The sequence below is a fragment of the Babylonia areolata genome, chromosome 3 (assembly GCF_041734735.1).
Source record: "Babylonia areolata isolate BAREFJ2019XMU chromosome 3, ASM4173473v1, whole genome shotgun sequence".
NCBI classification, from domain to species: domain Eukaryota; kingdom Metazoa; phylum Mollusca; class Gastropoda; order Neogastropoda; family Buccinidae; genus Babylonia; species Babylonia areolata.
Window position 1 is genome coordinate 57403986 of NC_134878.1, and position 25921 is coordinate 57429906.

Sequence of the window (25921 nt, forward strand, 5' to 3'; positions counted from 1 at the left end):
TCAGCATGACTCAGGTTTCCGGGGAGGGGGAGGGGGTGTGGGTGTCAGTATGACTCAGGTGTCCGGGCAGGGGGAGGGGGTGTGGGTGTCAGTATGACTCAGGTGTCAGGGAAGGGGGAGTGGGTGTGGGTGTCGGTATGACTCAGGTGTCAGGGAAGGGGGTGTGGGTGTCAGCATGACTCATGTGTCTGGGGAGGGGGAGGGGGTGTGGGTGTCAGTATGACTCAGGTGTCAGGGAAGGGGGAGTGGGTGTGGGTGTCGGTATGACTCAGGTGTCAGGGAAGGGGGAGTGGGTGTGTGGGTGTCAGTATGACTCAGGTGTCAGGGAAGGGGGAGTGGGTGTGGGTGTCGGTATGACTCAGGTGTCAGGGAAGGGGGAGTGGGTGTGGGTGTCGGTGTGACTCGGGTGTCAGGGAAGGGGCGTGTGGGTGTCAGTATGACTCAGGTGTCAGGGAAGGGGGTGTGGGTGTCAGCATGACTCAGGTGTTCGGGGAGGGGGTGTGGGTGTCAGTATGACTCAGGTGTCAGGGAAGGGGGAGGGTGTGTGGGTGTCAGCATAACTCAGGTGTCAGGGAGGGGGCTGTGGGTGTCGGTATGACTCAGGTGTCAGGGAGGGGGGTGTGGGTGTCGGTATGACTCAGGTGTCTGGGAAGGGGGTGTGGGTATGAGTGTCAGCATGACTCAGGTGTTAGGGAAGGGGATGTGGGTGTCGGTATGACTCAGGTGTCCGGGAAGGGGGAGGGGTGTGGGTGTCAGCATGACTCAGGTGTCCGGGGAGGGGGAGGGGGTGTGGGTGTCAGTATGACTCAGGTGTCAGGGAAGGGGGAGTGGGTGTGGGTGTCGGTATGACTCAGGTGTCAGGGAAGGGGGTGTGGGTGTCAGCATGACTCAGGTGTCCGGGGAGGGGGAGGGGGTGTGGGTGTCGGTATGACTCATGTGTCAGGGAAGGGGGAGTGGGTGTGGGTGTCGGTATGACTCAGGTGTCAGGGAAGGGGGTGTGGGTGTCAGCATGACTCAGGTGTCCGGGGAGGGGGAGGGGGTGTGGGTGTCGGTATGACTCAGATGTCAGGGAAGGGGGAGTGGGTGTGGGTGTCGGTATGACTCAGGTGTCAGGGAAGGGGGTGTGGGTGTGGGTGTCAGCATGACTCAGGTGTCAGGGAAGGGGGCAGTGGGTGTCGGTATGACACATGTGTCAGGGAAGGGGGGGTGGGTGTGGGTGTCGGTATGACTCAGGTGTCAGGGAAGGGGCGTGTGGGTGTGGGTGTCGGTGTGACTCGGGTGTCAGGGAAGGGGCGTGTGGGTGTCGGTGTGACTCATGTGTCAGGGAAGGGGGTGTGGGTGTGGGTGTCAGCATGACTCATGTGTCAGGGAAGGGGGGAGTGGGTGTGGGTGTTGGTATGACTCGGGTGTCAGGGAAGAGGGGAGTGGGTGTCAGCATGACTCAGGTGTCAGAAAGGGGGCGGGAGGTGGTGGCACTTGTCCTGAACACGTACACCGCAAGGATGGAGACAAAGGACCAGGGCTCCGATTTCACCTGGCGACATGAAGTGGTTGACATGTATGTCTTTCTCACACACACACACACACACACACACACACACACACACACACTTGAATGCACAGCATTGATAGCCATCTCTCTGTACCCCTAATGTACGATCGGCAGTCCTTGAAAGAAAGTGCGTGATACACGTTTGTGACAGAGGTGCGCCTTATTGTACTTATTGTATGGTGTGTAGGACAGAAGTATACCGTATTTTTCAGTGTTTATTTGTACTTGTATTTCGTTTTAACACGACAGATTTCTCTGTGTGAAGTTCGGCTGCTCTCCCCAGGGAGACCGCGTCGCTACACTACAGCACCACCCATTATTTTTGTATTTTTTCCTGCGTGCAATTTCATTTGTTTTCCCTATCGAAGTGGATTTTTCTACAGAATTTTGCCAGGAACAACCCTTTTGTTGCCGTGGGTTCTTTTACGTGCGCTAAGTGCATGCTACACGGGACCTCGGTTTATCGTCTCATCCGAATGACTAGCGTCCAGACCACCACTCAAGGTCTAGTGCAGGGGGAGAAAATATCGGCGGCTGAGCCGTGATTCAAACCAGCGCGCTCAGATTCTCTCGCTTCCTAGGCGGACGCGTTACCTCCAGGCCATCATTCCACCTCAGGTTAGGACAGAAGTTTGAGGTATTTTTCAGTGTTAAGGACAGAGGTGTGTCGTATTTTTCCGTGTTTAGGACAGAGGTGTGTCGTATTTTTCAGTGTTTAGGACAGAGGTGTGTCGTATTTTTCAGTGTTTAGGACAGAGGTGTGTCGTATTTATCAGTGTTTAGGACAGAGGTGTGTCGTATTTTTCAGTGTTTAGGACAGAGATGTGCCGTATTTTTCAGTGTTTAGGACAGAGGTGTGCCGTATTTTTCAGTGTTTAGGACAGAGGTGTGTCGTATTTTTCAGTGTTTAGGACAGAGGTGTGCCGTATTTTTCAGTGTTTAGGACAGAGGTGTGCCGTATTTTTCAGTGTTTAGGACAGAGATGTGCCGTATTTTTCAGTGTTTAGGACAGAGGTGTGCCGTATTTTTCAGTGTTTAGGACAGAGGTAAATCGTATTTTTCAGTGTTTAGGACAGAAGTGTGACGTATTTTTCAGTGTTTAGGACAGAGGTGTGCCGTATTTATCAGTGTTAAGGACAGAGGTGTGTCGTATTTTTCAGTGTTTAGGACAGAGGTGTGCCGTATTTTTCAGTGTTTATGACAGAGGCGTGCCGTATTCTTTAGTGTTTAGAGCATGTAGGAATTCAGTGTCACACAATGTCATATGTTTATGACGTGAAATAATTCACATAAATACTGACAGTTTGTATATTTATATAACGATACGTAGTGACATACTGACTGCATGTGGCAGACCCTGTTACATGCTGACACTGTCACGTTTACATAATATGGAAACATGGGATGCTGACAGTGTCATGTTTAAATATGTAAACGTGGCATGCTGATAGTGTCATGTTTACATATAAATGGAAGCGTGGCATGCTGACAATGTCATGTCCACGCATGGAAACGTGGCATGCTAACACTAGTAACAGTGTCATGTTTACATATATATGGAAACGTAGCGTGCTGACAGTGTCATGTCTACATATGGAACCGTGGCTTATTGACATTGTCATGTTTACATACATATATATGGAACCGCGGCATACTGACATTGTCATGTTTTCATATATTCATATATATATATATATATATATGGAAACGTGGCATGGAAAGAGTGAACCTACCTTACTACGTAAAACGCAGACCATGAATGCTAACAGTGGTCACACGTGGCGGCGGCGATGATGATGATGATGATGATGATGATGATTGTTGTTCCAGCGCCATGGCAACAACGCCGGCCACGCAAGACGAGGCGGCGGCCCGGGGCTTCCGCCGCCTGTCCTCGCTGTTCCTGCCGCCGCGGGCCAGCGCCACCCGCTGCCACCGCTGCCAGCAGCCGGTGTACCAGCAGGAGAAGATGGGCCCCGTGCATGACGTGCTCTTCCACAAGAGCTGCTTCAAGTGCGCCTCCTGCGGCCTCTCCCTGACGCTGAAGAACTACTGGAGCAACCAGCGCGACGGCGCCGACTGCGAGATCTACTGCGCCACCCACGTGCCGCGCATCGGGGGGTCGGCCATGGGCCCCGACGCCATGGACATTCAGCGGGCCCTGGCGGCCCAGCGGGACGTGCACGCGGCGGCCATGGAGAAGGTGGGCCACATCCGGCAGGCTGGGATCGTGCCAAACGTGGACGGCGGGGCCCTGGACATCCGGGCGGCTGTGGGAGCGCAGTATCGCCTGGTGGACCCCGGGCAGCGGCTGCACCCGCACACTTCCGGCGTGGACGCCAGCGCCTTGCACATCCAGGGCGCCCTGCACGCGCAGCTCCTGCAGCGGCGTCAGCACGGGAGGCTGGACAAGCACCACTACCCTCCGCACATCGTGAGTCATATCCCCCTTCCCTCACCTCCCCTCCCTCCTCCCCCCCGTCTCCCTTCTTGTCCCTTGTCCGTCCGTCTGTCCATCCGTCCGTCTGTCTTTCCGTCTTTCTGTCTGTCCGTCTGTCCGTCCGTCCGTTTGCCTCCTGTCTGTCCGTTTGTCTGTCTGTCTATTTGTCTCTTCCAATCCGATGTAGGAATGCTGTCGCGTGGTTGCCTTGTCAACAGTCAGCCTTAGGTGATGCCTTACAAAAGAAAATATCATATCTTACAATTTCAGTCAGTGACTCATCAGCTCTGACCACCTGTCATGTTTCTGTCTCCATGTCTCCTGTATGTCTATCTCCTTCTATATATTTTTATAATGATGATGATTGTGCGTTGATTAGTATTATAATTATCATTAGTAGTAGTAGTAGTCTTCACCATTGCTATTATTGTTGTGTCTTATCGTTACTGTTTTTTGTTGTCACAAGGACAGATTGGAAGACAAGGCAATGCCTAAAATCTTTATCCTTGAGTAATAAAGTTTTTGAATCTTAAATCTTGAATCTCTTTCTCTGTATCCTGTATATATCTATCTCTCTGTCTCCCTGTCTCCTGCACGTGTCTGTCTGTCTCCCTGTCTCCTGCACGTGTCTGTCTCCCTGTCTCCTGCACGTGTCTGTCTGTCTCTCTATCTCCTGCACGTGTCTGTCTCTGTCTCCTGCACGTGTCTGTCTCTGTCTCCTGCACGTGTCTGTCTCCCTATCTCCTGCACGTGTCTGTCTCTGTCTCCTGCACGTGTCTGTCTCTGTCTCCTGCACGTGTCTGTCTGTCTCCCTATCTCCTGCACGTGTCTGTCTGTCTCTGTCTCCTGCACGTGTCTGTCTGTCTCTGTCTCCTGCACGTGTCTGTCTGTCTCCCTATCTCCTGCACGTGTCTGTCTCTGTCTCCTGCACGTGTCTGTCTCCCTATCTCCTGCACGTGTCTGTCTCCCTGTCTCCTGCACGTGTCTGTCTCCCTGTCTCCTGCACGTGTCAGTCTGTCTCTGTCTCCTGCACGTGTCTGTCTGTCCCCATGTCTCCTGCACGTGTCTGTCTGTCTCCCTGTCTCCTGCACGTGTCTGTCTCCCTGTCTCCTGCACGTGTCAGTCTGTCTCTGTCTCCTGCACGTGTCTGTCTGTCTCCCTATCTCCTGCACGTGTCTGTCTCTGTCTCCTGCACGTGTCTGTCTCTGTCTCCTGCACGTGTCTGTCTCCCTATCTCCTGCACGTGTCTGTCTGTCTCCATGTCTCATGCTCGTGTCTGTCTGTCTCTGTCTCCTGCACGTGTCTGTCTCTGTCTCCTGCACGTGTCTGTCTCCCTGTCTCCTGCACGTGTCTGTCTGTCTCCCTGTCTCCTGCACGTGTCTGTCTCCCTGTCTCCTGCACGTGTCTGTCTGTCTCCCTGTCTCCTGCACGTGTCTGTCTGTCTCTCTGTCTCCTGCACGTGTCTGTCTGTCTCTCTGCCTCCTGCACGTGTCTGTCTGTCTCTCTGTCTCCTGCACGTGTCTGTCTCCCTGTCTCCTGCACGTGTCTGTCTGTCTCTCTGTCTCCTGCACGTGTCTGTCTCCCTGTCTCCTGCACGTGTCTGTCTGTCTCCCTGTCTCCTGCACGTCCCTTGCTTCGGTATGGGTTTCAGAGACCGGGAGTGGTTCCGCTGTTACATTATTAATCGTTTTATGCATGTATATATTGATCAACATTGTCTGGATTGTGGTTCCCATACGTAGTTGTCTATATGTTGTCTGTGTACCCCTCCCTTTCCCTCCTCCATTTCAAGGACTGACCAGTGCCGCCCCCTTAACCCCCCCCCCCCCTCCCCTCCCCTTTCTCTTTCTGTCTCTCTCTGTGAGACACGCTCATTCCAAACTCGGCACACACACACACACACACACACACACACACACACACACACACACACACACACACACACACACACACACACACACACACACACACACACACACACGGGCGAGAGTGCTTCAAGGCCGTCGTTATGTGAGGCACAGGCTATCCGGCGGAGGACTGTGTCGTATCAGTCATAACGGAAAGTGACAGGTGTGTGGTGTGTGATTTGACGAAGTGACAGGTGTGTTGTGTGTGTGTGTGATTTGACGAAGTGACAGGTGTGTTGTGTGTGTGTGATTTGACGAAGTGACAGATGTGTTGTGTGTGTGTGTGTGTGTGTGTGTGTGTGTGTGTGATTTGACGAAGTGTCAGGTGTGTTCTGTGTGTGTGATTTGACGAAGTGTCAGGTGTGTTCTGTGTGTGTGTGATTTGACGAAGTGTCAGGTGTGTTCTGTGTGTGTGATTTGACGAAGTGTCAGGTGTGTTCTGTGTGTGTGATTTGACGAAGTGTCAGGTGTGTTCTGTGTGTGTGTGATTTGACGAAGTGACAGGTGTGTTGTGTGTGTGTGTGTGATTTGACGAAATGTCAGGTGTGTTCTTTGTGTGTGTGATTTGACGAAGTGTCAGGTGTGTTCTGTGTGTGTGTGATTTGAAGAAGTGACAGGTGTGTTGTGTGTGTGTGATTTGACGATGTGACAGGTGTGTTGTGTGTGTGTGATTTGACGAAGTGACAGGTGTGTTCTGTGTGTGTGTGATTTGACGAAGTGACAGGTGTGTTGTGTGTGTGTGTGTGTGATTTGACGAAGTGACAGGTGTGTTGTGTGTGTGTGTGATTTGACGAAGTGACAGGTGTGTTGTGTGTGTGTGTGTGTGATTTGACGAAGTGACAGGTGTGTTGTGTGTGTGTGATTTGAAGAAGTGACAGGTGTGTTCTGTGTGTGTGATTTGACGAAGTGACAGGTGTGTTCTGTGTGTGTGATTTGAAGAAGTGACAGGTGTGTTGTGTGTGTGTGATTTGACGATGTGACAGGTGTGTTCTGTGTGTGTGATTTGACGAAGTGACAGGTGTGTTGTGTGTGTGTGTGATTTGACGAAGTGTCAGGTGTGTTCTGTGCGTGTGTGATTTGAAGAAGTGACAGGTGTGTTATGTGTGTGTGTGATTTGACGAAGTGTCAGGTGTGTTCTGTGCGTGTGATTTGACGAAGTGACAGGTGTGTTGTGTGTGTGATTTGACGAAGTGACAGGTGTGTTGTGTGTGTGTGTGATTTGACGAAGTGACAGGTGTGTTGTGTGTGTGTGATTTGACGAAGTGACAGGTGTGTTGTGTGTGTGTGTGGTCATGTGACAGCCACGTGGAGATGAATGAGCCCTGTCTTCTTGTCGACCTCCCCTCTCTCCCCCCCCCCCCACCCCCCAGACACCCCACACCCCCGAGATTTTTTATATTCCACCCAGTGTGTAACGGTGCAGTGAACTATCAACTCCGTGTACACCTCTTTCACTGTGCAACTCCTGAGTCACTTTGCTCACTCAGCTATCATCGATCACTTGAACAGCCTGTCACAGCCGGTGATCAATACATCTTGTCGTCCCTGGCAGCTTCGGTCACTGCCACAGCTGTCAAGCTGACATTGCCATGTTTGTCTGTCTGTCTGTCTGTCTGTCTGTCTGTCTATCTGTCTGTCTGTCTATCTGTCTGTCTGTCTTATATTTCTGTCCATCTATCTATCTTAGTATCTCTCTGTCCATGTATGTGTGTATGTATTATCTGTTTATCTATCTATTGATCTATCTCTTTGCCTATCTGTCTGTCCATGTAAATCTGTCTGTGTGTAAGAGAGAGAGAGAGAGAGAAAGAGGGGCGGGGGAACCTTGCACACATCACAGTCTATTATTTCACGTCACAGTCAATTAGTTCCGGCAGTAGTGATGGAGTTGGTTATTGTTCCAATGCCTTCTTCAGTTTGGTGCGTGCGTACGTGCGTGTGCGTGTGTGTGTGTGTGTGTGTGTGTGTGTGTGTGTGTGTGTGTGTGCGTGTGTGCGTGCGTGTGTGTGTGTGTGTGTCTCTCTCTCTCTCTCTCTCTCTCTCTCTATATATATATATATATATATATATATATGTCTCTCTCTCTCTCTCTCTCTCTCTCTCTCTATATATATATATATATATATATATATATATGTGTATAGATAGATAGATGTGTGTGTGTGTGTGTGTGTGTGTGGAGAGAGGAGGGTGATTAGGGGTGTGTGTGGAAATCAAGCCACTGTTGTGTACTACTTGCTTGTATGTATTGTGGTCCAACCTTTGTCATGTTGTGTGTGTGTGTGTGTGTGTGTGTGTGTGTGTGTGTGTGTGCTGGGTTCGGCTATCGGCTGAGATATATATTGTGTTGTGTGAGTGACGAGCCTGTGGATGCACAGTTGATTTCCAAATGGACGAATAAAGATGTGTCGTGTTGTGTTGTATTGTATTGCATTGCATTGTATGTATTGTATTGTACTGTACTGTACTGTACTGTACTGTAATGCACTGTAGTGTATTGCATTGTATCGCATTGCATTGCACTGTATTGTATTGCATTGCATTGCATTGCATTGTCCGTGTTGAGGCCCGGAAGCGGGAAGAGGTGTTCGCGGCCCAGAAGCGGCTGGAGGAGACGCTGAGGGTGGAGGAGGACGCTCTGATCCGGGGCTTCCAGGAGGAGCGGGAGCAGACCAAGGACACCATCCGCCGCCAGATCGACACAGAGTGGGAGCAGCGCCTCACCGACCTCACCAATAGGTACCACATGCACGACCCCAAGGCCAGCGCCAAGAAAGGGACCGACCACAAGCTGAAGGTGCGAGGGTTTCTGGGGAGGCGCGTGCGCGTGCGCGTGCGCGCGCACACACACACGCACTCACACACACACACACACACACACACACACACACACACACACACACACACACACAGGGATCAGGGAGGCACACACGCACAGGATAAGAGGTACCCACAGAGGTCTAGGAGGCACGCACACAGACACAGACACACAGACAGACAGACAGACACACACACACACACACACACACACACACACACACACACACACACACACACACACACACACAGAGGTCTGGGAAGCACACACACACACACACACACACACACACACACACACACACACACACACACACACACACGAACACACACACACACACACACACACACACACACACACACACACACACACACACGCACGCACGCACGCACGCACACACACACACACATTTTTTGGTAGTAAACAGCACCCTGCACACTCACTTTCTCTCTCTCTCTCTCTCTCTCTCTCTCTCTCTCTCTCTCTCTCTCTCTCTCTCTCTCTCTCTCTCTCTCTCTCTCAAAAGGAGACTAACTTCATTCAAGGAATGAGTCCGTCCAACAACATGTTCACAACCCTCAACACTGACCTGACCTATCCGTCAGTGAAAGATGACATGGATTCTCTTTGTTTTCATTCCGGAACAAAGCAAACGAAGGCAGACAAAGGGGAAAAAAAAAAAAGAGGAAACAATCGTTCCCCCACAAACAGCCAGGTCTGACATCCATTACCTCCCTTAGACCATGACCGGAACTTGATAATCGGGGGACAGACTGGGAAATAATCTGGCGAAACATTGTCGTTTTGTCATGTCAACTGGAAGGCAAACGGTTCTCAGTTCAGTGGATTACCAAGAACGACCCCGATTCTGCAAAACACAAACTATGAAATGATGAATAATCATTCTCTTGAATTCTATGTTCCTCGATGATGGCTGAAAAGATTGATGGTAAGGCTGGCCAGAATGTCTGGAACAGACTGACAGTAGTGACCACTGTGTCATCTCGGAAGGGGGAAGTTGTTTCATTGCGTAATATGTGGAAAAAAAAGCAAGAGAGGCAAGGCCTTCAAGACTCACTTGTGACAAATTAAGTCCCCTAGCATTAATTGCAGAGTAATTTCCCTTTTTTTTTACTATCTGCACCAAAACGTTTGCAAAATAAATAAAAAATCCATGCTTAGCAAAAGAAGTTCCTGTTTGAACAAAAAATAATAATGACTCCTCTTGTTGTTGTGTCAGAATAAGAGGTCAGTGCCAAGTTTAGAGAATACAAAAAATATAACAGTAAATGCAGTTTGCATATAATTAGGCTTCTTTTTTAATTTTTTTGTGCCCATCCCAGAGGTGCAATATTGTTTTAAACAAGATGATTGGAAAGAACTGAATTTTTCCTATTTTTATGCCAAATTTGGTGTCAACTGACAAAGTATTTGCAGAGAAAATGTCAATGTTAAAGTTTACCACGGACACACAGACACACGGACACACACACACACACACACACACACACACACACAACCGAACACCGGGTTAAAACATAGACTCACTTAAAAAAATAAAATAAAATAAAAATTATTTTAAAAAACCAGAAGGGAGAAAAACGCCAGTCATAAAAGTATGGTTGTTACAGAAGCACAGTTGTCACTGGAGTACGGTCAGTGTTGTTACAGAAGCACAGTTGTCACTGGAGTACGGTCAGTGTTGTTACAGAAGTGCTGTTGCTACGAAAGCACTGTTGTTACAGAAGTACGTTCACTGTTGTTACAGAATTACCGTTGTTACGGAAGTACTGTTGTTACAGAAGCACAGTCACTGTCGTTACAGAAACACAGTCACTGTTGTTACAGTTTGAGAATGAGAAGAAGGAGCTAGAAAAGCAGATGACAGTGAAGAAGAAAAAGGTGACTCAGACAGCCACGCTACGTCTGCGGGAGAAGGAGCAGCGGGCCACAGCGGACATGGTGAAGAAACAGAGCGAACAGATGCTGAATCTGTTGGCCGCCAAACAGACCGAGCTCAAAGAGGAGCTCAAGAAAACACTCAGGATAAAGAAGGTGAAGTGTGTGTGTGTGTGTGTGTGTGTGTGTGTGTGTGTGTGTGTGTGTGTGTGTGTGTGTGTGTGTGTGTGTGTGTGTGTGTGTGTGTGTGTTTGAGAGAGAGAGAGAGAGAGTCTGTGTACATGCATAACTGCTTTGCGTTTATGCATGTCTGTGGGCATTCCTGTCTGTTGTCTGTGTGTATACATGTACTTGTTGTCTGCGTGTATACATGCATGTGTTCTGTGTGTGTGTGTGTGTGTGTGTGTGTGTGTGTGTGTGTGTGTGTGTGTGTGTGTGTGTGAATCATATCTGTGTGAATTACGACTGTAACCTGTGAGAATCGTGTATGTGTGTGTGTGTGTGTGTGTGTGTGTGTGTGTGTGTGTGTGTGTGTGTGTGTGTGTGTGTGTGTGTGAATCATATCTGTGTGAATTACGACTGTAACCTGTGAGAATCGTGTGTGTGTGTGTGTGTGTGTGTGTGTGTGTGTGTGTGTGTGTGTGTGTGTGTGTGTGTGTGAATCATGTCTGTGTGAATTACGACCGTAACTTGTGAGAATCATGTCTGTGGTTTGTATAAGTAATGTCTGTGGTCAGCGCGAACTACGTCTGTGCGAATCATGTCTGTTGTCTGTGTGTGTGTGTGTGTGTGTGTGTGTGTGTGTGTGTGTGTGTGTGTGTGTGTGTGTGTGTGTGTGTGTGTGAATCATGTCTGCGTGAATCACGTCCGTGGTCTGTGTGGATTGTATCTGTGTAAATCATAATATCTGGAATATGTGTGAATCATGTCTGTTGTCTGTGTGAACCATGTCTGTAGTCTGTGTGAGTCATGTCTGTAGTCTGTGTGAGTCATGTCTGTGGTCTGTGTGAACCATGTCTGTGGTCTGTGTGAACTATGTCTGCGTGTGAACCATGTCTGTGTGAACCATGTCTGTGGTCTGTGTGAACCATGTCTGTGGTCTGTGTGAGTCATGTCTGTGGTCTGTGTGAACCATGTCTGTGGTCTGTGTGAACCATGTCTGCGTGTGAACCATGTCTGTGTGAACCATGTCTGTGGTCTGTGTGAACCATGTCTGTGGTCTGTGTGAACCATGTCTGTGTGAATCATGTCTGTGGTCTGTGTGAACCATGTCTGTGGTCTGTGTGAATCATGTCTGTGGTCTGTGTGAATCATGTCTGATGTCTGTGTGAATCATGTCTGTGGTCTGTGTGAACCATGTCTGTGGTCTGTGTGAACCATGTCTGTGGTCTGTGTGAACCATGTCTGTGTGAACCATGTCTGTGGTCTGTGTGAACCATGTCTGTGGTCTGTGTGAACCATGTCTGTGTGAACCATGTCTGTGGTCTGTGTGAACCATGTCTGTGTGAACCATGTCTGTGGTCTGTGTGAACCATGTCTGTGTGAACCATGTCTGTAGTCTGTGTGAACCATGTCTGTAGTCTGTGTGAACCATGTCTGTGGTCTGTGTGAGTCATGTCTGTGGTCTGTGTGAACCATGTCTGTGGTCTGTGTGAGTCATGTCTGTGGTCTGTGTGAACCATGTCTGTGGTCTGTGTGAGTCATGTCTGTGGTCTGTGTGAGTCATGTCTGGTCTGTGTGAACCATGTCTGTGGTCTGTGTGAGTCATGCCTGAAGTCTGTGTGAGTCATGTCTGTGGTCTGTGTGAACCATGTCTGTGTGAACCATGTCTGTGGTCTGTGTGAGTCATGTCTGTGGTCTGTGTGAGTCATGTCTGTTGTCTGTGTGAATCATGTCTGTGGTCTGTGTGAATCATGTCTGTGGTCTGTGTGAATCATGTCTGTGGTCTGTGTGAACCATGTCTGTGGTCTGTGTGAACCATGTCTGTGGTCTGTGTGAACCATGTCTGTGGTCTGTGTGAGTCATGTCTGTGGTCTGTGTGAACCATGTCTGTGGTCTGTGTGAGTCATGCCTGTGGTCTGTGTGAACCATGTCTGTGGTCTGTGTGAGTCATGTCTGTGGTCTGTGTGAACCATGTCTGTGTGAACCATGTATGTAGTCTGTGTGAACCATGTCTGTGGTCTGTGTGAGTCATGTCTGTGGTCTGTGTGAGTCATGTCTGTGGTCTGTGTGAACCATGTCTGTGGTCTGTGTGTCATGTCTGTGGTCTGTGTGAGTCATGTCTGTAGTCTGTGTGAGTCCATGTCTGTGGTCTGTGTGAGTCATGCCTGAAGTCTGTGTGAGTCATGTCTGTGGTCTGTGTGAGTCATGTCTGTGGTCTGTGTGTCATGTCCTGTAGTCTGTGTGAGCCATGTCTGTGGTCTGTGTGAGTCATGTCTGTAGTCTGTGTGAGTCATGTCTGTGGTCTGTGTGAGTCATGTCTGTGGTCTGTGTGAACCATGTCTGTGTGAACCATGTCTGTGGTCTGTGTGAGTCATGTCTGTGGTCTGTGTGAACCATGTCTGTGGTCTGTGTGAACCATGTCTGTGGTCTGTGTGAACCATGTCTGTGGTCTGTGTGAACCATGTCTGTGTGAACCATGTCTGTGGTCTGTGTGAGTCATGTCTGTGGTCTGTGTGAACCATGTCTGTGGTCTGTGTGAACCATGTCTGTGTGAACCATGTCTGTGGTCTGTGTGAGTCATGTCTGTGGTCTGTGTGAACCATGTCTGTGGTCTGTGTGAGTCATGTCTGTGGTCTGTGTGAGTCATGTCTGTAGTCTGTGTGAGTCATGTCTGTGGTCTGTGTGAACCATGTCTGTGGTCTGTGTGAGTCATGTCTGTGGTCTGTGTGAGTCATGTCTGTGGTCTGTGTGAACCATGTCTGTGGTCTGTGTGAGTCATGTCTGTGGTCTGTGTGAACCATGTCTGCGTGTGAACCATGTCTGTGTGAACCATGTCTGTGGTCTGTGTGGACCATGTCTGTAGTCATGTCTGTGGTCTGTGTGAGTCATGTCTGTGGTCTGTGTGAGTCATGTCTGTGGTCTGTGTGAGCCATGTCTGTGGTCTGTGTGAGTCATGCCTGAAGTCATAGAGTGAACCCTGTCTGTTCACAGCCACCACCGCAACTGCTGACAGAAAACGGCGTGCCCCAAACAGCACCGCCACCAGAAGCAGCACCAGCAGCACCAGAAGCAGAAGCAGAAGCAGTAGTAGTGGTAGCAGCTGCAGAAGATGAGGGAGCAGAGAACTCTGAGGAGTTGCTGGCGGAAGTGATGGAGGACGTCCTGCAGATGCCGGCAGTCACCTCTCCAGCTTCCCCTAAGCCCCCTGTGCTCCGCAAGAAGGAGCTCTTCCCGGATGCCTCCGTCTTCAAGGACATCGACGAGCAGGTCATCAAGGTACGGTTACCGCACTGTGACCCCTGCTTTGTCCTTGACCTCTGCGTTGTGACCCCCCCGCCCCCTGATTTTTGTCCCTGAACTTTTGCACTGTGAACTCTGTGATTTTTCCCCTGCCTTTCTGCGTTGCGACCCTTGATTTGTCCCTGACCTCTCAGTTGCACTGTGACCCCTAGTTTACTCTGATAATGTCTGGGCTGTCACAGGCACAGTGAAAGACAGAAAAATAGACAGACAGACAGAGACACAGACACGTACACACACACACACACACACACACACACACACACACACACACACACACACACACACACACACACACATAGAGGCACAGATGTACACATATACACAGGGGCACACCCTCTCTTTCTCTCCCCCCCCCCTCTCTCTCTCCCTCTCACACTCACATACACCCTCTCATTCTCTCTCTCTGACGCACATACACACAAACACAAACACATACACTCTTTCTCTTTCTCTCTCTCTCTATCACACACACACACACACACACACACACACACACACACACACACTGTGACTAACTGTGCAAAGGGGGTGGGTGCAGGTGGCGGAAGGGGAACAGCCGACCTACACAGACCTGGTTCGTCAGCTGACAGAAAACCTGCTGACTGACCTGGAAAAAGTGCGGTGAGTACACTGTGACCGTGACCGTCCGTGCCTTTGGGTCTATGCGAGCATAAAATTAAATATGCACCCTTGTGTTTATGTATTTTGTCTGTTGGAGCCACACTAAATATGGCTAAAAAAAAGTATGTTGGAGTCACACAATGATGTTAACGGTCTGTTGGAGTCACACACTTTTTTAATTTAATTTTATTTTATTTTATTTTTTTACTTTATTTTATTTTATTTTTTTATTATCTATTTTTATTTTTATGATTTTTTTTTAATTGATTTTTTTTTCTCAAGGCCTGACTAAGCGCATCGGGTTACGCTGCTGGTCAGGCATCTGCTTGGAAGATGTGATGTAGCGTATATGGATTTGACTGAACGCAGTGATGCCTCCTTGAGCTACTGACACTGATACTGGAGTCTCACAGTATGCTGGACGGTCTCTTGGTGTCACACAATATGGTTAACTCTCTCCATACGAACGCCGAAAGAGACGACGTTAACAGCGTTTCACCCCAATTACCACCATCAAAATATTGCAAGCGGAAGGCTCTTATACTGAAGACGTGAATGTTGACAAAGAATACCACAATTCTGACGACGGAAGCTAAAGGTTGGGTCATTCAGACACCCACTGGACATCCGAGGGGTCTGTGTAGAGGAGAAGAGAGGACTGGTCGTATTGAGTGAGTTAACGGTGTCTCGGAGTCACACACTATGGTCAAGTGTCTGTTGGGGTCACACAATTTGTTGGAGTCACACACTACAATTAACGCCTGTTAAAAAGCCACACAATGAATTATAATGGTGAACGGTCTCTTGGACTCACTCAGTATGATTGACGGTCTACTGGACTCATTCAGAAATGTTGACGATCTGTTGGAGTAAAACACTACGGTTGTCTGTTGGAGTCACACATTATGGTTAACTCTTTCCATACGAACGTCGAAAGAGACGACGTTAACAGCGTTTCACCCCAATTACCACCATCAAAATATTGCAAGCGGAAGGCTCTTACACTGAAGAGGTGAATGTTGACAAAGAATACCACAATTCTGACGACGGAAGCTAAAGGTTGGGTCATTCAGACACCCACTGGACATCCGAGGGGTCTGTGTAGAGGAGAAGAGAGGACTGGCCGTACTGAGTGAGTTAATGGTTTACTACCCCTCCCTTCTCTCTCCTCCGTATGTCAAGCATCTTCCCCCTCACATATCCAGCACATAGCCACCCACAACCTACTTACTCCCTTTCCCTTTTCTTTCACTAACGAATGTGGTGTAGAGTTTATGGATCAATCCACATGTTTCGACACCTGCGCTGACACGAAAGTCGTGGTTGTGTGTGTGTGTGTGTGTGTGTGTGTGTGTGTGTGTGTGTGTGTGTGTTGGTTTCAGTGCCATCTACCGGTGGATCACGGTGAAGGACCTGAACGTGATGGAGTTTGGTGACGACATTGAGGCCGAGTCCCCCATGGGTCTGTTGAGAGGCATCAAGATGGGCACGGAGACGTACCACGTCCTCTTCATGAGATTGTGCAGGTGTGTGTGGGGTAGGGTGGGTGGGATGGGGGCGTGGGGGTAGGGGTGGGGGTCTATATGTGTATGTCTGTGTGTGTGTGTGTGTGCAGGTGTGTAGGGGGGGTGTGGTAGGGTGGGTGGGATGGGGGCGTGGGGGTGGGGCCGGGGGCGTCTATATGTGTATGTGTATGTAAGTGTGTGTGTGTGTGTGTGTGTGTGTGTGTGTATGTGTGTGTGTGTGTGTGTGTGTGTGTGAGAGAGAGAGAGAGAGAGAGAGAGAGAGGAACAGAGAGAGTCTGTGTACATGCATAACTGCTTTGCGTTTATGCATGTCTGTGTGCATTTATGTCTGTTGTCTGTGTGTATACATGTATTTGTGTATGTGTTTGGCAGATATCCTCTTTTACCGTGTGATGATGATGTCTGTTTGATATTAGACATAACAATGTGATGACGATGTATGTCTGATATCAGACAGTGCAGTGTGATGACGACTGGTGTAATATCTGACAACAGACCATTTCAAAGTGGTGACATCACCTCATGACGTCATACTTTACCTTCAGACCTCTTACCGTATGATGACGATGTATATCTGATATCAGACATTGCAAGTGTAATGACAATGTATGTCTGATATCAGACATTGCAGTGTGTTGACGATGTATGTCTGATATCAGACATTGCAAGTGTGATGACGATGTATGTCTGATATCAGACATTGCAAGTGTAATAACGATGTATATATGATATCAGAGACTGCCAGTGTAATGAAAATGCATGTCTGATATCAGACATTGCAGTGTGATGACGATGTATGTCTGATATCAGACATTGCAAGTGTAATGACGACTGATGTAATATCTGACAACAGACCAATGAAAAGTGGTGACGTCACTTCATGACGTCATACTTTACCCTCAGACCTCTTACCGTGTGATGACGATGTTTGTCTGATATCAGACATTGCAAGTGTGATGACGATGTATGTCTGATATCAGATCATTACAGTGTCATCATGACGATGAACGTCTCAAAATAGACCATTGCAGAGTGGTGACGTCACCTCATGACGTCAGATTTTCCTTCCCCTCTGTGCGTGCAGCTACGCAGGACTGCACTGCGTGGAGGTCAAGGGGCACTCTAAGAGCGTGGGCTACGAGCCGGGTATGAAGATCACCCCGGACATCTTCCAGAACACGTGGAACGCCGTGCTGGTCTGTGGGGAGTGGAGACTGGTGCAGTGCAACTGGGGGGCCAGGTAGGGATGTGGGTGTGTGTGTGGGGGTGGGTGGGTGGGTGGGTGGGGGTTGGGGGGATGGGGTTGGGGTGGAGGTGGTGGTGGTTGTGGGGGGGGGGGGTGTTTGTGTTTGTGGGTGTGGATAGTTGTGTGTGTGTGTGTGTGCGTGTGTTGGGGGTCTGGTGCAGTGTAATGATGGAGCAAGATGTGTGTGTGTGTGTGTGTGTGTGTGGGTCTGTCTGTCTGCCTCGTGTGTGTGTGTGTGTGTGTGTGTGTGTGTGTGTGTGTGTGTGTGTGTGTGTGTGTTGTTAAATTTGATTTAATGTCTATCCACATTAAGTGACATTAGACATGGAGAGAAAAAAAAGTGGGATGGAGAAGGGACAGGGATAAAAACAATACTATTCACAACATTAACTTAACAGCAATCTGACTAAAAAAAATGGCTTTCCAGCTCTAAAACACGTGTGTGTGTGTGTGTGTGTGTGTGTGTGTGTGTGTGTGTGTGTGTGTGTGTGTGTGTGTGTGTGTGTGTGTTCAGACACCTGGTGCTGAGCAAGGATCCTCAGGAGAAGTTCCGGAACAAGGATCACATCCGCTACCAGTACGACGAGCATTACTTCCTGACCGACCCCGATGAGTTCATTCAGGTGGGTACCATTGTACTCATAGTGCCGTACCACTGTACTCGTAAGGTACTGCTGCACTCCAAGGCTGACAGTGCATTGACAAATTGGACTGTCATGAGCTGTTTTCGGCAGATGCGATGTTGCGTTTGTGGATCATCCCGAAAGATTTGACACTTCCTTGAAACTTCAAGAACTGAAAGTGGAGCTTTATTTTTTGTCAGAGAAAGTTTGGTTGGTTTACCTGAATCTGTTGTGATAATTACGTTGTCTCATTCGATTTCCATGCTGACATCATAAGCTATCAGTTGATTAAACAGATCGCGATGGCGGCTTTCTAATTAATACCCTGAGAAAATGAATTGTGCAATAAAAGTGGCATGTCTCTTATGGATGAAAAACGTCAAGTCAAAGTCGAAATCAAGATTTTATTTCAGGATGGTAAGCTGAATAAGCAATTAATTTTTTTTTTTTTTTTTTTTTTTTTTTACATCAAGCCATCATCGAAAAAACCACCACTCGTATGTGTGTGTGTGTGTGTGTGTGTGTGTGCAGGAGTTCTGGCCCCTGGAGGAGGAGTGGCAGCTGCTGCCTTGCCCGATCAGCCTGGAGGAGTTCGAGGCGCTGCCCTTCGTGAGGTCCATCTTCTTCCACTACGGCATGCACTTCGAGCGGCACTGCCTGGCCGTCATGGACACGGACGAGAAGGGCGGCTGCCGCATCAGCCTCAAGGTGCCCGAGGAGCACGAGAACGACCTCATCTTCTACTACCAGCTGCGCTTCGCCGACAAGGAGCGCCTCAAGGACCTGACTTACAAAGGCGCCGCGCTGGACCGCTTCGTGTTTCAGACCATGGTCGACAACACCATCACCTTCAGCGTGCACGTGCCAACCGCCGCCAGCTACTTCTTCGAGATCTTCGCCACAAAGTTTGACGAGAGCAGTGTCGTTCATGAGGACAACGCCACCATGGCTCCGCTACGGCTCAAGTGCGCGTGTCAGTTCAAGCTGGTGTGCCGAGACATCCAGGGCAAGATGCACCCTCTGCCCGAGTGCGCGCCTGGGGAGTGGGGCCCGAAGAAAGCCATCCGTCACTTCGGCATGCTGCCCGTGCTGTCCGAGGGGCCTGCCGGGGACGGGGAGAAGGTGGGCATCCTGATGGCCAAGGACACGTGCAAGGTGCGCTTCCGGATGCCGCGTCCCCTGGTGCTGGTGGCCAAGCTGCGCATGAACCAGGTGGAGGAGAAGACGCTGGACCCGTTCGTGTCGCTGTCCGAGGAGGGGCAGGTGGTCACCGTCAGCGCCATGCTGCCCCAGGAAGGGCAGTACGGGCTGGACATCTTCGCCCGACCCAAGACGGCCACCGACACGTCGGTCCTGTCACACGCCTGCAAGCTGCTCATCAACTGCTCCCAGGTCAGCAGCCCCGTCGACCTGCCCCGCCTGCCGGAGCCGTCCCGCAAGAACAAGTGGGGGCCCACTGCCGCCTTTGACGTCTTCGCTCTGGAGCTCCTGTCCCACAAGGACTCCACGATCTCGCTCGGCGGGGGGGCCGCCACCTGCACCATAGAGCTGCACGTGCCCCAAGGTGTGCAACTCTCCTACCAGTTCCTGCGACAGCCGGACGAAGACCTCCGCAAGCAGGTCGAGGCGTGCCGCGATACTGAGAGTCCTCACCGCCTGCGTTACACACTGTCCCTACCCCGCTCGGGGAACTACATGCTGTGTCTGTACGCCCGCCGGGAGGACAGCGAGGATCGCGCGCTGATCAACGTGTACAACTACCTGCTGCGGAACGTGCCGCCCGCACCCGACCCGGAGGAAACCCCCTCCCGCAAATCCTCCATCTTTAAGAAAGGCCTCTTCTCCTCCAAGAAGGACAAAGCTGCAAAGGGCAAAGACAAGTCCCTGGACAGGCTCTCCGACAAGTCTTCCGACAAGTCCGTCTAACCTGCCGCTGGGCGATGTAGCGTGCTGTTCGTTTTTATTCTAACCACCCGCACAGACCCACATCAGTCTGTCCCGGTAGCTGCTACTGACAGTAACACCAGTAATCTCCTCCTCCTGTTTTTTTTTTTTTTTTTTTTTTTTGTGCATCACATTCCATTCCAAAAAGGATTATAATCTTTTTTTCTTCCAGGAGAAAAAAGCAAAAGCAATACACGCTTCATTGTATTTTGCATTGTCCCTTGATGGAACAGTGTTGAAGAGAAATGGCAAGGTGAACAGGGCCGACAATCCCGACGGACATTGTCTTCTGCCCGTTTCAGCATGTCTTTTGTGGAGGGGGGGGGGGGGGGGGGGGTCGGGGTGTTGGGGTGTGGGTGGTGTCATGGGATGGAAGGGATTGTTTTCCCAGTAAATACATTAAAAAAAATGTTCGCGCGTGTCCCTTTTTCCTCATGAATGATAGATTTTTGAAATCCGTCACTTCCTCAAAAGGACCGATCTCATTTTGTATGAATGAGAAAGAAAGCCCATTGCAGGGCACTGCAGACATATTTTAACTGGTGTTGTCACGGCTGACGACTCCGTTCATTGTGTGGGCCGTGTTGATCACACATAGGGACTCTCATGAACTGACTTGGGGGTAGGGGTGGGGGAGGGGTGGGGAGTTTGTTGATTAATGGACATGGGAGCAGGGTGACCTGGAAGTGGGAGCAGTATTGACCCTCACCCCGCACCCATGACACACCCTTCACCCCCACATCCATTGCACAACCTTCACCCCCACATCCATTACACAACCTTCACCCCCACACCCATGACACACCCTTGACCGCACACCCATGACACACCCTTCACCCCCACATCCATGACTCACCCCACACCTACACCAGGACACATCCTTTGCTGCACACCATGACAGGTCATTCAATCCACACCATGACACACCCTTCACCTCACACCCATGAGGCACCCAACACCATGGCACACCCTTCACCCCACACCATGAGACACCCCATACCATGACACAACCTTCACCCCACACCATGACACAACTTTCATCCCCAACACCATGACACACCCTTCACCCCCCACACCATGACACACCTTTCACCCCACACCATGACACACCTTTCACCCCACACCATGACACACCCTTCTCCCCCCACACCATGACACACCCTTCACCCCACACCATGACACACCCTTCACCCCACACCATGACACACCCTTCACCCCCCACACCATGACACACCCTTCACCCCCCACACCATGACACACCTTTCACACACCCCCACACCATGACACACCTTTCACCCCACACCATGACACACCTTTCACCCCACACCATGACACACCCTTCATCCCCCACACCATGACACACCTTTCACCCCACACCATGACACACCCTTCACCCCCCACACCATGACACACCCTTCACCAGCCACACCATGACACACCTTTCACCCCACACCATGACACACCTTTCACCCTTCTCCCCCCACATCATGACACACCCTTCACCCCCCACACCATGACACACCCTTCACCAGCCACACCATGACACACCTTTCACCCCACACCATGACACACCCTTCTCCCCCCACATCATGACACACCCTTCACCCCCCACACCATGACACACCCTTCACCAGCCACACCATGACACACCCTTCACCCCACACCATGACACACCCTTCACCCCCCACACCATGACACACCCTTCACCCCCCCACACACCATGACACACCTTTCACCCCACACACCATGACACACCTTTCACCCCACACCATGACACACCTTTCACCCCGCACCATGACACCATGACACACCTTTCACCCCACACCATGACACACCTTTCACCCCACACCATGACACACCCTTCACCCCCAACACCATGACACACCTTTCACCCTTCACCCCCCCACATCATGACACACCTTTCACCCCCCACACCATGACACACCCTTCACCCTTCTCCCCCCACACCATGACACACCCTTCACCCCCCACACCATGACACACCTTTCACCCCCCACACCATGACACACCTTTCACCCCCCACACCAGGACACACCTTTCACCCCCAACACCATGACACACCCTTCACCCCCACACCATGACACACCTTTCACCCTTCTCCCCCCACATCATGACACACCCTTCACCCCCCACACCATGACACACCCTTCTCCCCCCACACCATGACACACCCTTCACCCCACACCATGACACACCCTTCACCCCACACCATGACACACCCTTCACCCCCCACACCATGACACACCCTTCACCCCCCACACCATGACACACCCTTTACCCCCCACACCATGACACACCTTTCACCCCCCCCCACACCATGACACACCCTTCACCCCCCACACCATGACACACCTTTCACCCCACACCATGACACACCTTTCACCCCACACCATGACACACCCTTCACCCCCCACACCATGACACACCCTTCATCCCCCACACCATGACACACCTTTCACCCCACATCATGACACACCCTTCATCCCCCACACCATGACACACCCTTCCCCCCCCACACACCATGACACACCTTTCACCCCACACACCATGACACACCTTTCACCCCCAACACCATGACACACCTTTCACCCCCAGCACCATGACACACCCTTCACCCCACACCATGACACACCCTTCACCCCACACCATGACACACCCTTCACCCCACACCATGACACACCCTTCACCCCCCACACCATGACACACTCTTCACCTCACACCATGACACATCGTAGCCATCCCCCAGCCAACTAACCAATCGGGTCACGCCGTGAAAAGCGACATGTCACTGTGAGAACACGATAAATCCCCCCCCCCCCGTCCCCCCGCCGCACCCCCCGTCATCTCTCCTCACCCCCCCCCCCCCCCCACACACACACACACACACACACCCAACCCCCTTGGTGTTCACTTCACGTTCACAGAGAAACGAAGTGCACCCCCTCCTCCCTCTCCCTAATTTCCCACACACCCCTATCCACCCTCCGCCCGCCACCCCCCATCTCCCACCCCCTGCCTCCCCTTTCCTGTGTGTTCGGGTACCTGATGCTTCAGGGACAAAGTGATAACAGACGGAACCAAGACAGATTCCGTCAAGAAGGTGTTGCTCGTGATGTTCAGAGGAGATTGACAAAATGATTGACCAGCGTGCTGTAAAAAAAACCCACCAACCAGGAGTGATACGTGTAAAAATTTGATGATTGCGTTCATAGGAACAATCCACAGCTGTGCCCCCCCCCCCCGCCAGTTGTGAAAGTAAACCAGGCTGTTGATCAGGTTCACGTCTTGCGAGGGGTTACCAGGCCTGCAGATCTGTATGTAGTATACATGTGTATATATACCTGTATGTATAACAGCTGAACCCACTCTTTTGATGTACACGCTCTAAATAGGACTGCTACAGTGTAACCCATGGTAACGTGCCTTTGATGAAGTCCTTCCATCTGCCTGCTGACCACTTGGTGTGTGCCTGTAGTGAGTTGAACTGAGGGGTTGGGGGGGGGGGGGGGGGGTTCTTCGTCGTGTGCTGTCCCCCCAAATCTTCTGTTGCTGCATTGATCTCTGGTATCCTGTGACTTAGTCGTTCTGCTCTGTTCTGTGAGGCGATGATCACTGTGTTCCGTGCCGTCATCATCCTGTTCTCTGAGGTCATCACGGTGTTCCGTGCCGTCATCATCCTGTTCTCTGAGGTCATCACGGTGTTCCGTGACGTCACCATTCTGTTCTGTGAGAGTGATCACTATTCCGTTACGTCACCATTCTGTTCTGTGATGTGATCACTGTATTCCGTGCTGTCATCATCCTGTTCTTTGAGATGATCACTGTATTCCGTGACGTCATCATGATGTTATGTGAGGTGATCATTGTATTGTCCAATTTTATTGTTACATTATTTTTTGTCTGGTCGCTTTATTCTACTTGTTTGGATCACCCTTCTCCTTCCGGGTTGGATCACTGTTCTTCCTGGGTGGATCATTTGTCTCCTTCCTGGGTGGATCACTGTTCTTCCTGGGTGGATCACTGTTCTTCCTGGGTGGATCATTTGTCTCCTTCCTGGGTGGATCACTGTTCTTCCTGGGTGGATCACCGTTCTCCTTCCTGGGTGGATCACTGTTCTTCCTGGGTGGATCACTGTTCTTCCTGGGTGGATCACCGTTCTCCTTCCTGAGTGGATCACTGTTCTTCCTGGGTGGAGCATTTGTCTCCTTCATGGGTGGATCATTGTTCTTGCTGGGTGGATCATTTGTCTCCTTCATGGGTGGATCATTTGTATTCTTCCTGGGTTGATCATTTGTCTCCTTCCTGGGTGGATCACTGTTCTTCCTGGGTGGAGCACTGTTCTCCTTCCTGGGTGGATCATTGTTCTTGCTGGGTGGATCATTTGTCTCCTTCCTGGGTGGATCACCGTTCTTCCAGGGTGGAACACTGTTCTTCCTGGGTGGATAATTGTTCTTGCTGGGTGGATCATTTGTCTACTTCCTGGGTGGATCACCGTTCTTCCAGGTGGATCACTCTTCTCCTTCCTGGGTTGTTCGCAGTTCTTCCTGGGTGGATCACTGTTCTTCCTGGGTGGATCATTTGTCTCCTTCCTGGGTGGATCACCGTTCTTCCTGGGTGGATCATTTGTCTCCTTCCTGGGTGGATCACCGTTCTTCCTGGGTGGATCATTTGTCTCCTTCCTGGGTGGATCACCGTTCTTCCTGGGTGGATCACTGTTCTTCCTGGGTGGATCATTTGTCTCCTTCCTGGGTGGATCACCGTTCTTCCTGGGTGGATCGTTGTGTTCTGCGCGAAGTGAAGTCTGGAATTTCACGCAGGGGATACTGACAGAAGAGCAGACTCTAGAACCAGGAGCGGAGTGGATGGAGGTTCTGGATCAGCCTCTGGTCACTGTCCCTGTGTGTGTGTGTGTGTGTGTGTGTGTGTGTGTGTGTGTGTGTGTGTGTGTGACAGAGAGAGAGAGACGGGGAGATAGAGAGATAGAGTGCGTGCACAATTGCTTACGTGTGTACAACTGCTTTAACTGATAAACGACATTGTATACAGAGTTGTGTTCTCCACGTAACCACCACAGTACATTGTACTTCTAACCAGCGATGGAATAAAAGTACAGGTTGTTGTTCAAATTCCTGATGTTTGTGTTGTGTGATGTCTTGAGCATTTTGCGGTGTGTGTTGCCTTGCTTTGATTGTCTGTCTTAGGGTGAACATTTCTGTCATCTTAACTGTCCAATTCATCATATTTATTCATATTATTATTCATATTGTATTATTCATTCGTAAACATATTTATATATTTATTCATTTAATCTGTTTTATTTGAATTGTATTCATATGTCAGGCCACTACCCCACGTTCCTTTTTCAGCAGTTGTGTTGTAGCGCGTATGGATCAGTGCGCACACTTTGACGCCTCCTTGAAACAGAAACTAAAATGAAACTAATATAGATACAGAATACTCTATATTATCTCAAGAAGAGAAACACATGCGTGATGTACGCGACACAAACATTGTACGGTATGAAAACACAAAAGGAATAAAATGCTCAAATGCCAAGTTGATGGGGGACCGCACAGTCATAAACACACACTGATCACAGTCATTCAATATCGGCATGAATGTATACATAATATGTGTTGTAGTTGTTGGGGTGGGTTCTATCTTCGATACAGCGTTTTCCACAAGAGGGTAAGGAAGAACAAGAGGGGGAGGAAAAGGGAATGAGCACCTCACACAAGGTCGTTTTACAGAGGTTCTCTATTCTGATCTCTTCAGATACAAAGGGTGAGAGTGCCTGACAGTGCGTAACAATGCGCGATAATGCGCGACCCTCTCATCAGTGTGACAACAGGCCAAACA

The 25921-nt window shown here is 50.1% G+C and overlaps 1 protein-coding gene across 2 annotated transcripts in view; it reads left to right on the forward strand.

The window, feature by feature from the left end:
* LOC143280142 (hillarin-like) overlaps positions 1 to 21019 on the forward strand; it is a 31808-nt gene extending 10789 nt beyond the window's left edge. For both annotated transcript variants that reach the window (XM_076584716.1, XM_076584717.1), the window contains exons 2-10: positions 3383 to 3986; positions 8466 to 8696; positions 10566 to 10772; positions 13770 to 14054; positions 14620 to 14702; positions 16085 to 16228; positions 17313 to 17468; positions 17989 to 18097; positions 18629 to 21019. In XM_076584716.1, coding sequence (XP_076440831.1) covers positions 3387 to 3986; positions 8466 to 8696; positions 10566 to 10772; positions 13770 to 14054; positions 14620 to 14702; positions 16085 to 16228; positions 17313 to 17468; positions 17989 to 18097; positions 18629 to 20023 — 3210 coding nt within the window. In that variant the 5' untranslated portion in view covers positions 3383 to 3386 and the 3' untranslated portion in view covers positions 20024 to 21019. The remainder of the gene's footprint in view (positions 1 to 3382; positions 3987 to 8465; positions 8697 to 10565; positions 10773 to 13769; positions 14055 to 14619; positions 14703 to 16084; positions 16229 to 17312; positions 17469 to 17988; positions 18098 to 18628) is intronic.
* Positions 21020 to 25921: the final 4902 nt, after the last annotated feature.